Below are 12,917 nucleotides of genomic sequence, written 5' to 3' on the forward strand. Positions count from 1 at the left end.
CCTCTGCTGGGACCACATCACCTCCACAGCCAAGCCCCTCTGCATCGCACTCCTCGCTTGAAGATGGTTTCACAAGGCAGCCGTGTGAGCTGCGCGCTCACAAGCAGGGGGCTGGGAAACTGGGCCCTTAAACATTAGCGGCTGCTATTCCTGAGTGGACTGTGTGTTAGCGGGGAGCTAGGACACCCTGCAAGGGGCACATCTACTCTGCCGTGGATTTCACGGCTGGTTACTCACAGCTCTCATTCTCCTCGGCATCACTCAGATTTACTACATGTAAATTCACAGCAGAACTCAGCCACTGTCCCTCTTTATCTCCTTGCAATGCCAGTGAAAAACAAGGTTGTTCTGAGAAGACGTCCCATCTCTTATAGCCCTCCTGAGGCTACAAGCAATTTGGGTGGGCAGATTGGTCTCTTGAAATATGCAAATAAAGGACTGGGACTAGGGAGGAATGACACAACATGGTAATTAACAAATGACAGAGGGGATCAGTAGAGCCTACAGAAATTTCTAAGCTACATAAACAATCTAAGGGGCATGGGCTTAATCACTGAGAACATATGGGTGCTAATTGTGTATTGCTCCACCAGAATAGGAAGAAAAAGCTCCTTCTTAATAGACCTGCCTCTGTCCCAGCTCAGAGGGTCCAGACAATAGCTCCAGGATTGCAAAGCTCAGCATAGAGTGTCTTTGCTTGATTGGGATCAAGTCATCAGCCTGAGACATTTCCAATTGTCTCCCAACCACAAGGATAACTGTTTCCCTTGACAAAGGAATCTGCTGTCCCCAGCACCAGACCCTACGGCTCTAACAATGATGAATTTTCCTACGCCTGCATGGCCTGCCTTGTTTGCAGGTGGCCTCTGAGAGAGTATCAGAGCAAACCAGCACAGCAAAAAACAGGGCTCCCAGCAAAAATGACTGAGAGGTTAATTTTAGTGAAGTCTTAAAATGTTAGCAATTGCAAGCCTGATTTCTCAAAGCTTGGGGATTTAACAAGCGCACCTTGTGTGGTGATCTCCCCCCTCTGCTCTGTGCAGCCTTCTGGTTGTTTTATTCGGTTATTTCAAACCCTCCTCTGATGTTAAAGCCTTTGAGACAACTTCATTCAGCTCCTTAACACTTTCAAGTAAGGTCTCCTCTCTGTTTTCAGCTTTCAGTTCTTCTGCTACCAATTTCGCCTTTTTCCTAGAATACACTTAAAAAGAGTATTCTTAAAGTTTGCCATCACTTGACCCTGTCTGAGCAATATTACATTTCCAATTATTCTGCCTCATGTAACACACTGAACTTGCTCCCTGCTTCCTCTACTCAGGGCTCTAATGATTTTTTTTTTTTTTTAAAGCCTCTCCTGCCTCCCTTCTGAATTATATTTCCCTCTCTCTCCATTTAGCCAAGAAGAATGAATGTTTCCTCTCTTTGGTTCTTGTTCAATAATGAGATATCCTTGCCTGATTTTCTAATGTCATCCATCCATACCTCCCAAGACTGTGAAAAAACATACTCTTCTGATGGTCTATATTGTGGTAGCACGATACAATCCCAAAATGTCAGAGCATCCTACACATCAGAGACTGAAGCCTAGAGGATTTAAAAGAAAAACTGGGATGGCAGGTGGGCATTGAGCTTTATTTGCAGTGTCACTTTCGAGTACTTCCACAGTCATTCCTATGAATCACATGCTGATTGTAATTTAGTTCCTCCTAGCACAGCCTTCTCTGCCCAGCCTCGCCCAGAGGCAAGCTGAGTGACTGAGAAATGATGACAGTGGTGAAAGAGGAAGAGGGGAAGAGGAAGGAAATTTGGGTTGCACAAGTAGAATGAATGGAAAGAGGAAAACGCACCATTTTACAGGTGTCTGAAATGGAGGAGGTGGGTGACAGGAAAGTGGTCTACAGGGTGGCTGTGGAAGAAGGGGATGTACAGTCCCTGTGGGATGGGCTGACCAGCAGTGCAGGCACAAGCCTGGCTCCTGAGACTATTGGGGTTTGGTTTCAGAAACAGCAGATGGAGTTACACCATTTGACACCTCTGCAGCCCCCAGAGTGCACTCAGGTGGATCTTACCAACCCCTGCTGCTGCCCCCCTGCCTCCCCACAACCCCCCTCTGTCCTGCTCTGAGAGGCACATCATGCTGGTCTTGCCAGCCAGATGCCAGTAACTACTCACCAGACAGCTCCAGTTCCTGGGGACTACCTGAAAAATCCTGTTCTTGGAGTCACAGCTGTGCCATGCACCACTGAGCCACCACTCTGCTCCACCTCAGACATGGACACACTTCACATGGTGATAGTAAGAGTCTTTCAGACAAAAATTAGGTTTACAAGAGGAAAGAAATTATTTTATAATTAACTCAAGGTGCCTGAACCCAAGATAAGGAGCACGTTTTAAGCAGCAGCCAGATGGCTCTACAGGCTGTGTTCCGTAAACCGTCTATCAGCTTTTCATCCCAGAAACTGACAGTCAACAGCAGGCTCTGGAAATTATCTTGCCATCTCTCCACCAGGGTACTTTTGTATAGAGGTCTTGCTGGTGGATTTGCAAACTTTATGTAAGTAGCTTAATTTACTACAACCAGACTTGCTTCACTAAGGAATATAGGACAGAAGCTTTTGTTTTGCATGGGAGACACCTTTCTAGGGTTGCAGTATCAAGATTTCCTCCCCTTTCTTACCTAAAAGAAAATTTTAAACTAATCACTCCTTAAAAAGAACTATAAATTAAAAGAGTTTATTTGAGCCTCCTTGTATCTGTTACAGACACATTTTCAGATCTTATTTGCTCTTTGGCATGTATGTTTTTGTTACAAGCCTTCTCACAGCAGTGCAAGTAGCTGTTTTTCCTTGATTACTGGTGCTAGAAACCTATTCAAGAGAAACTGCTGAAGACTCTTTTTCTGAGGCTCACTCCTGTCATGAAAACACATGCAGCATTGCAATTGTGCCATCAGCAATGAAGGGTAAATGCAGCCATCCACCCCTCCATGCTTACACAAAATTATTTTTCTTCTTAGAGAATCATAGTAACGAGCATCTTCTGCTCTGCACCTCTGCATAGAAACCGATGTGTGTGAGAACACTGGCTTCAGACAGGATGTGTTCATAGCAACACTCAGTGTCAATTCCAGAAGCTCCAGATTTTAAGGCCCACAGGAATCCTCTCTCCCCACCTCCTGCATGGCAGAAGCCTGCATCTGAACCCAAAGCACCTGCACAGTCATAATCTTCTCACTGCACTGAAGGAGTCACCCATTTATTCTAATGGTTAACTATCCCTTTAACATTATGAATCATTTTAACATCAAACTGTCATGGGATGCTACTCTGCATTAGCCTGCTATACTGAAGACCCATCAAGTTCCATGTTTACTCCAGTGAAAGTAACTCACTTTGATCATCTTACTACTGGAGAGCTCAATTTTTCACTCATATGGGCCTCTGATGATTTTTCAAACAAAACGGATACTATAATGGTTTTGTTCTGTGTTTTTTTTATAGAAACACTTTATTGCTGCAGTCAATAACCCTGTGTATCACACACAAATAACCAATTACAGTTTAAGAAACTAAAAATAATTCTGCAAGTGGTAATACTGAGAAAATGAACATACTTGAAAGGGTACAAAACTATACATTTAAGTTACTAGAAATTTACTAACTAAAAAAATCTGCAGAATTGTGAAGTGTCTTGTATAAACTATACAACACATGCCAGTGTAAAGTTGTTTAACATTATACAATTACCTATCTACAAATGTTTTACCGAAATACAAGATCAGCTGCAATTTTTTTAAACAGTTATCTTCTATACAAAGACAAGTGCTTTCAGTACTTCATTGGAATATACAGACACTGCAGTATCTCAAAACTAAAAAATAATCACAAAATAAAAGGTCCCACTTAGAAGTTTTCTTTGCATATCTAAGGTAACACTGTGAAAACCCAGCCAGCAAAATCCTTGCTTTTGTATTTTCCCTGTTTCACCCATATTTGAAATGAATCCAGCCCAGAATCACCAACCTCCCTTTCATTGCTGGCCACAATCTCCACAGCAGACTACACCAGGAAGCTGGTATCTTAACATCCCACAGCTTCAGCAGAAATTTAGAGCCGGGTCCCACTTTGTCATAGATACTTACCCAGCCAAACACAGGGCAGAAGCAACCAGCTCCCACGCACGGCCATATCTGTGCGTCACGAGCGGCACGCCAAGCACCCCCTTCCTTACAGCACCGCCACAGGTGGGGCTGATGCCCTGATCGGTACAGGGGATTGGCAGCAGGGGGCTTGCACAGGGAGTTACTATTGCTTCCCAGGATATCCCAGGCACAGCACAGAGGCTCAGCACATCTCTAACCCCTTGCAGGCTCAGTGTAACCTCTGCTGAATCCCTCCCTGCTGAAGCAAAGCCAATCTCAATGACATTCAACCAGAGGAAGCTGTCCCCAGTCTGGCCATCTCCTTCAGAACATAGGGCAACATTTTAAACACCACCCCTGCTCCCAAAATACAGGGTTACACTTGAGGAAAGTCCTGAGATTTCATAGGAATTTAACATCTTGTGATCTCTTAAAGGGGATCAACCTTCTGCAGCACACGCCTGTATTTCTAATATAATGCATGTTCATGACCTGGCAGATATAACAAATATGACATGGCAGGAAAATTTCCTTGGCACAGCCAGCATTTTTTTTGGACAAGATTTAAGTCAACATAATGGGAATCTAGTCAGATACCTGGAGCATGGGGCATATCAGCAAAGGCTCTGGCAACCTAGGAAAGGGGTCGTGGTAGATGGCATTAAGCCTACAATCCCCCCTACTCAGACAAGTCCCAGGTAACCCAAACTAACTTTGGCCAAGGAACAAGGACTAAAAAAAAAATCTGACTTCTATTTCAGTCATTTCAAAAGCTGCCAGAAGGAAGTGTTGGAAAGCCTGACCTGATGGGGGGTGGTCATTCCCCTTACCGACAGGAAGGATGGAGCTCACCTGAGCTAGCATTAATGCCTCACAGCTGGAAGCTGAAAACAGGTCAAACAGAATCTCCTTGAGGGGAAAGAAGGAAAAAGCACCATTCAGCCTTTTCGTGCCATTTGACAGCACCGTGCAGAAGCAGAGAACTGCAGCTCCAGAAGCCCACTGTTAACACCAAGCAAGAATCAGTGTGAGAAGTGTGATCAGCATAAATGGAAACCCTTAACAGATCCTTAATGTATCTCTTCTGTGCAGCCTCTCCTGGTATTTGCATTCCTAAGCAGTATAAAGAGTTTCAATATGAGGCCTTAATTTTCATTCTGAAAAGACCCGCCGGGACAGGGAAAGGTTAGCAGCAACACTGGCTAAGAGTTTCATCTGCAAATATTTTTCCCCAGATGATTTTTCTGGAGAATATTTTTCTTCCTAAGTTAAGATACACAGGGGCACAGCAGAAATCTTCAGTATCCTGAATACAATGAACACTACCTGGCATGTGCCACATGGAGCTTCCAAAACACCAAATGACATTTCACAATATTTCACCAAGAATCACGTATGACAGTGACTGAAACAGGACCAGCACATTGCAGTATGTCATACTGGCACGTGTCAGAACATCAGGTTTCATACCAGAACTTACCCATTTTCATTTCACTGGCCACAGACTGGATAAGAATGTGCACAGCATCAGTCAACAGCTGATCCCGTGTATGTTGCAGCTGTAACGTGAGCATCTCACAGACATATAAGCCTTGTGCACTGGGCATTTCAGAAGAACACAATGAAGGTATGCAAGACCTGATATTTAAACCCACCTGAGTTTATCTAGTAAATCTTTTAACAAAAAAAACAGAAAACAAAACAAGACAGTGTATTATCCGGGTTCTCATAATAGAAGAGGATCACCCACAGCAGAGTTCAGGAAAGGGCCTGAGTAATTGCACTTTAAATTATGGCAGGCATAGGCAACAAACTCTACATGCATATGGTCATGAAGACTGCTGCCCCGATGCTAGCAAGGCATGCAGGGTTTGTCTGCCCGTATCACCTAAGCATCCTGACACCTAGCACAGTACACAAACTCGTGCCACTGCAGCTTTGCTAGGACTGCCTAGAGGTCTGGGTATTTTAAAACATCTCAAGAACAAGGTACCGTGTTGTTCGTGAAGATCACAGCCTGTAAGCTTCAGGCATGAGATCACGCAGAGGCATGCATGCACACACATGCTCTTCCACTAACTGCTCTTAGAAACCACTAGTGTGTGTTCTCTTACCATAAGTCCCTTCTCTGCCTTCTTTTGAAAGATTAATTTAGAAATAAATTAATATTATATTTTAAGAAAAAAAAAAATCACCGATCTCTTATACTTTGGGAAGTCCTAAAGCAACTACTTTTATTATGAAAAGAACTTGCTCAATGAAAGTTGTGCTTGAAAACGACTAAGTAAAATCTGAACTGGAGCTGGGGATTTAGTTCCGTATCTCAACACATAAACAGAAGCTTTTACCTAACTGAGAAGTCCAGGCAAGTCCTATTAAAACCAACCAGAAGATTATAATTGACTTCACAGAGTGTTAGACAGGGCTTAGGTAGAGAAAGTCAGCTTTTTTGTGGGGCTTTGTTTCCACTCCCGTCATGCTGAGACTTTGGTTAAATGAGGGCTTGAAACTGGACAGGGGTTCAGTGACGCAGATTGGACAAGCGAATCAACAGCTGACACCCCAGGCTTTGGGCAACTCTGTCTAAAGCCCTGCAAACAGATTTTAAAGCTGTCCCTCTCTTTTAATTGGGGCTAACTGATTAAAAAGCCAGTCCCAAATTCAAAAGCACAGACAAAACTATTCTCTAACCACGTAATGCATCACATCAGGACTAAAACCAGGCAGGTGTTTTTAAACTCATTCACTTAACGCAATATTTACTTCCTAGACTTTGATCTCAGCATCTCCTCTGACAATGTCAGATTCTTGGGTAATTCACACATGACACAGCACTAAAGAAGGAAAACAAATTTCAGCTGTATTGACTAAGTATCTTTTTTTCCATAACAGCTTGCTTTTTTACCAATATAGCAACGAACCCTTTGCCAAAGGTTTGGAATGAAAGTTACATCAGGTATATATGCACAGGTGTGTTGATGGTCTGACCTGTTAAAAAAAAAAAAAGCAAAACCAACTCCCAAAACAGAGCACTGAAACCACTATGCATTGAAAACAAACACTGTACACACCCACTGCTCCCCATACACAAGTCACAAGTGCAATATCCTTGGAAAAAAATTGCTTCTCAAAGGAAACCCAATGAGGCAGAGTCTTTTAGTGTTATGTTTAGTAAGATAATGTGGGCATGTGTTGGAAATCACAGGTTGGAATTTTTTTAATTTTTTTTATAAGGCAAGAGGTTTATGTTCCAGAAGAATAGACGGGGTAAAGAATGAATAAATGTTTAAAAAATGACACATTCTTTCAAGTTTCATTCTTATTTGACATACATATTAGAAAATAAAGATTTTTAAAAGTGCTATTTGCTTTGTAAGTCTCATCACAATATGTAAAGCAACATTTTACTCCTGCTGCCTAAGACAAAATGTTAGTGGCAGTGTTAGCGACAGATTAGACTCTAGCTCTCTCATTTCCCTCGTGTCTGGGACAACCTCCTTCATTACATTTAAAGAACAGACAAACAAACAAACAAACCCCACTCTACACATACTCCAGAATCATGTAGAGTCCTCTTCTAAAGTAACAGACTCCATGAAGTTGATGACAGCTCACTAGCAGCTTGATTGATACCAAATCCAAGGCTTATTCTACCCAGTATCCTGTGGCTCTTTGATCAGCCAGTCCGAGAGACAAAACGTTGAGAGGTATGCAATCATGATGACATTGACAGATATGCCAAAGGGATTTTAAAAAATTCCAACAAAAAACAAATGTAAAAAAATTCATCTGCCAGCCTTCAGCTGTTAGCCGATTTTAAAAAGGTAGAGCAGTTTGCAGTAAACAATGATATCTTAAATCTTCAAGGACATACAGAAACACCCCTCCCACCCCGCAATCAGACGTGAAGGATTTCTGCAGCACAGTCTTCTGGCTCTGTGTAATGTGAAGAGTTTGTGTCTGAATGGTGAACCCCAAGGATTTCTTTGCTTTCAAAGTTTGGCTCCATTAGTGCAGGTTTTTCAAAAATATTCTTTTTGCTAGTTTCTGGACAGTTTTGTACATATATTACTCGGTTATAAGCTTTAAGTCTCTTCCACAGCTGTACGTACACTTTGCATTGTACATACATGAACAGAAGTCCGCCAGTGAAACCAATAGCCACAACTACCAGCTTAGTCCAAAATGGCCACTCCAGAATCCCTGTAAGAAAGAAAATTAAAAAAGAAGAAAGAAAGAGGACTGGGTCAGTATTGGCTGGACTACATTTGATCTCTCAAAAACATCCTGTAAAGGAAACCGTTGCAGAGTTTGGATTGTCTAAACTATTCTTATTTTGCCACATTTCTTGTTTGGCCTTCCCCCCTGCCCCCACCCTTCAAGTCAAACACATGCAGACTTCTACTTCACATATCACATTTATTCTCACCCACCAGAGGAAAAACAAAACAAGTGATCCTCTGTGTCTGAGCTCTTGTGCAGCACAATCACTGAGTCAAGGCACGAGTCAGTAATAAGTTTAGGTCCTATTACACTTGTTTTTAAATTAAAATTGCATCAGATTATGACATAGTTTCTTCTTTATAGCAGGATACTCAAGTCAGTGACCCAAGAAGTCTTTTTCACTGTGTGATCACACAGTCTTTAAACTCAAAAGTGCACAATTGTTACCATTAAGCTTAACATGTTCATTATTCAGACCAGACAATTTTATCTGCATCATACCCAGTAACATGTAGTTGAACTAGAGTGCCACTCCGGATGCAAAACTGCAAATGCTGGAGATGCTGAAGCTTACCCTCCATATTAAAAATTTCCACCATTACTCTTCCTGAATTTGTCTAGCCTGAACTTTTAGACATTGGATCTTGTTACATCTCTATCAACTCCTTCTAAATGAGACACTATTTATTTTGTACATCATCTGCTTACATAGGTCTTGTGTCCACCCAGTTTCTCTCCTCTTTGAAGATAAGCAGCGCCTCAAGATGGATATGAAACCATGCTGAATCACCTACGATCAGGTTTCTCAGAGAATAAAATCACGGCCTCTCACGTAGTCAAAGTTTTTACCAAGATACAGGCCAATGTTCTTTTGGAAATACATGGTAGCATGGGAGGAATGAAAATAGTTTAGTCCCAAAATACAAAGGGCACTGCAATATGACTACTGATGAAATCCTGCCCATGATTAATACCCAAACCTCTGATTCACAGGTGAGCAATTTGATGCCATCTGTAGGCAGTGATAGCATATGCTTGCCCCTGTGGAGACACGAACGTATACCCACACACACTCCCCACACCCTCCAGCTCTTTTACAGCACTCCCCAGATGTAGAATCCAAATGAAGGAAGCAAAGGCAACATTGTAACAAGTATTAAATATTCACACTAATCCTCCCACTCACATTCATATAATTGGCTAAAATATTAGCTATAATATTTATTGGCTAAAATAACCTGGAGACACTAAATCTTTGAAAGCATATGCTTTTCATTATCATAAGGAAACCTTACACTGCAAGGCCAATTTTCAGCATACATGGAAAAGATGGGACCAGATGCAAGAGAAACAAAAAGATTTCATTCAAAGCAGCTTTCTGACTGATGTAATGAACAATCAAACTATAGCTCAAATGAGAAACAACAACAAAACTTTCAAAAAACTGTTCTGTTTGAAGTGTGATTCTCCTCTGCAGAGAATGTAACAGCTCTGTAGATCTACAGGTCTGTTGATGCTCTGCTACCTCCCCAGATGATGCTCTTCAATCACCAACAAAACATTTCCCAGCTGCATGTCTAGTTGGCATGCAATGCTCTGTGAGCTAGGACAGCTTGCCTTCTAATGGCTCCCAGCCTTGCAGGATACCTCATCCCTCCTATCCACCTTCAGGGACAGCTCAGCTGCCTGAGAAGCAGTTCAGCACCAGCTGCAAATTTGCAGCCCAGCACACCCAGGCAAACAGATTTCAATGGTAAGTTTATAGCTGGCAAACTAAAAAAACCCTACTATTCAAGAAGTTAAGACATCCCTGCAGTGGGGTGACAGCCACTACACGAATTGCAGTGAACCTCTTCTCAGTTGCATGAATTGGAGTCCCATGAATGAACCTGTATTTCTTCTGCTTCAGGCACAACCACTCATAAAAAATTTCTCCAGTCTAATATGGGTCTCACAGGAAACTTGAGCTAACCCACACCACAGATGACTGAATGGAAAGAAAACTCTGTTGATTTACCTCAAAGATTTGGATTTAGGTTCCTCTTAGTACTTCTCTTTTTAATAACTGCGTTGGTTTTTCCCAGTTAGAAAGCAGCCATAGCAGCAAACAAATGCTTATGTCCTTATCTGCTCAGTAAGTTTTCCAATTCAAAACTAAATTAGCTAAGGCAGTACAATTTTGTGTTTGGCTACAGTGGAACAGCTCTCATATCTGTGCATTTCATAACTGCAAACTAAATTGACTTAAAATAGACTTAAAAAGCACTCATAGACAAATTTACACCGATTTAACTAAATCATTTTAGAACTATGCTTTTAAACCAACCCAACCTCAGGCTAAAGCTGAACTAGTCTGAGTATAAACTTGACCTGCACACTCACACTCTGCATCCTGGAGAAATAATTATTCGAAGAGAATAAGTGGGAAGATATCCAAGTAACATACCGGTAGTCTGTCCCTGTTTAATCTCTTCAGCGGTCCTGTCTATCAGGACATAGAGAGACCACACAACGCAGGTGATGGCAATGATATGGAATGTTACAGAGCACATGATCTTCCTCCTCTCGCTGGCCGTCATCTGCAGCTTCTCCCACTGGCAAGAAACCCAGAAGCAGAACAAGAGATTAGGTGTTTATTGTAGTTACTAGAGAGTATAAAAAGAGAACACTGATAAGAACAAAAACCGGGCAGGAGACCAGTTTCCTCCTAACACGGATTTCAAAAGTCAGACAGCGTTATTGCTCTGACAACAGCAGGCATATGATGGCTGGCAGCTCACCCTGCTGTGACAGGAGCCATCCTGGCACCAGAGGGGACCTCCAGTGCTCAGCTCCAATCTGGAGCCTCAGCACAATGTCCCTGCACCCTGCCTGCCCACCCAGGCACAACACCAGCACAGATCGACCCCAACGTGAGGTCTTGTGCAGCACAAGCAAGGCTGCTCCTTCACGTGTTCCCCACGCAACAGTGGGTACCCACAGACACCGCTGAGCATTATCATGAGTGGCAAATGGTCCCCTTGGTCACCCAGGCATTCAATAAAACACTGCAATAAAAGTGGTATGTGATCCAATTGACCAGTGCATGCAAGACATCTCACGCTGAGCTCTGTTACAAGTCCCTGGGTGCACAGTCAAGGCTGTTTAGTTCTCAGCTCAAGGCTGTTTAGTTCTCACCTCCTACCTCTGGGGGTTTCAATCAGTCTTCACGTAGATTTAACACTACTTACAGCAGCAACACCCATATTTTATTTTCAGTGTTTCAAGTGCACTTAACTACATGTGCTCCAAGAATATACAGTAGATCTGGGATGACAGCTTTTCTAAGTGAGAGGATGCAGCAAATTAAACTCCCAGACCTGCATCTATAAGTAAAGTTTATACAGCCCAAATAGAAACCACAAAGCCAAGTATCTGCCATTTAGGAAAGTTACAAAGAAACTAGATAATTATTATGGATGCTTCTAATATGCAAGGGATTGTTCAAAACTAGCTTTTATTTTTTTTTACCTGAGACACCTGGAAGCTTGGGTTTGTTTTTTTTTTTTTGTTTTGGGGATGGTTTGGGGTTTTCTTCGTTGTTTTAAATTCCCTCTATGTATATGATGAAAGTTTTTGTACATGGGTTACACATCCCTCAGTATTATCTGCTTGGAACAAAGAGTTAAGATGGGCTTTTCTCACACTTTCACAAAATACATGCTGGGTCACATAAGCTTTCCATACATACCTACGTGTTTCTAGAGAGATGCATTTGATGTCTTCTAGAATAATTTGTAGAAAAAGAGGACTTTGAAGGGAATAATACAGAAGAAAGTGAGGATGACCTCACTGGTACAATTGAGATCATCCATTACGTTGTATTGTTTCCACTGCTACAAATACAAGAATGACTAAAACAGAGACCTTGTGAACCTCTCTGTCTTGCCATCAAACAATCTCTTTGGGCTGTCCAAGACACATCTCCAGTTCTGTGGGCATCCGAATCTCATCACAGCATAAGAATTGAAAACTTCCAGCAATGACATGCTAGACTCATGTTGTGTTGGGTTTGGGAGGGGGGGGAGAGAGCATTTTTGGTAGTGGGGGAAGGGGCCACCTTGTGAGAAACTTCACAAAAGCTCCTCTGACTCCAAGGCGTACCCCCCCAGCCCAGGCTGAGCCAATGAGCACTAGAGAAATACCTCTGCAAATCCATATTTGTGAGGGGAAGGACTGTCCTGAAAATAAGAAGGTGGAGAGAACCTGGAGGAGAGGCCATTGACCTGAACAAAAGACAACCATCAGCCTAAATAAAGAGAGAGCTTTGTTGCCAGGAGGAAGGAGGAGGAGGGGGAGGACAGAGAACCTCAGACACCCAGTTCAACCCCATAGAGCAGGAGAAGGCAAAGGAGGTCCCTGCAGCCCATGGAGGTTCAGTGGAGGAGCAGATACCCATGTGTAGGCCATGGAGGACTCCACGCTGGAGCAGAAAAGCTGAGCCCAAGGGCAAGTGTGGCTGAAATTGAGACCCCAGAGTCGCTCGATGTGAGAGCGGGGATAGACCCCCAGA

At 42.6% G+C, this 12,917-nt stretch overlaps 1 protein-coding gene across 1 annotated transcript; it reads right to left on the reverse strand.

Moving 5' to 3' along the window:
• Nucleotides 1–7,918: 7,918 nt before the first annotated feature.
• On the reverse strand, nucleotides 7,919–10,959 carry LOC104527374 (E3 ubiquitin-protein ligase MARCH8; the record flags this gene model as incomplete). The annotated part of the gene is made up of 2 exons (XM_010171075.2): nucleotides 7,919–8,344; nucleotides 10,812–10,959. Coding segments are annotated over 2 exons (453 nt in total), but the record flags the coding sequence as incomplete, so codon positions are not given.
• Between the last annotated feature and the right edge of the window lie 1,958 nt (nucleotides 10,960–12,917).

This window comes from Antrostomus carolinensis, unplaced genomic scaffold (assembly GCF_000700745.2).
Source record: "Antrostomus carolinensis isolate BGI_N321 unplaced genomic scaffold, ASM70074v2 scaffold55146, whole genome shotgun sequence".
In the NCBI taxonomy this organism is placed as follows: domain Eukaryota; kingdom Metazoa; phylum Chordata; class Aves; order Caprimulgiformes; family Caprimulgidae; genus Antrostomus; species Antrostomus carolinensis.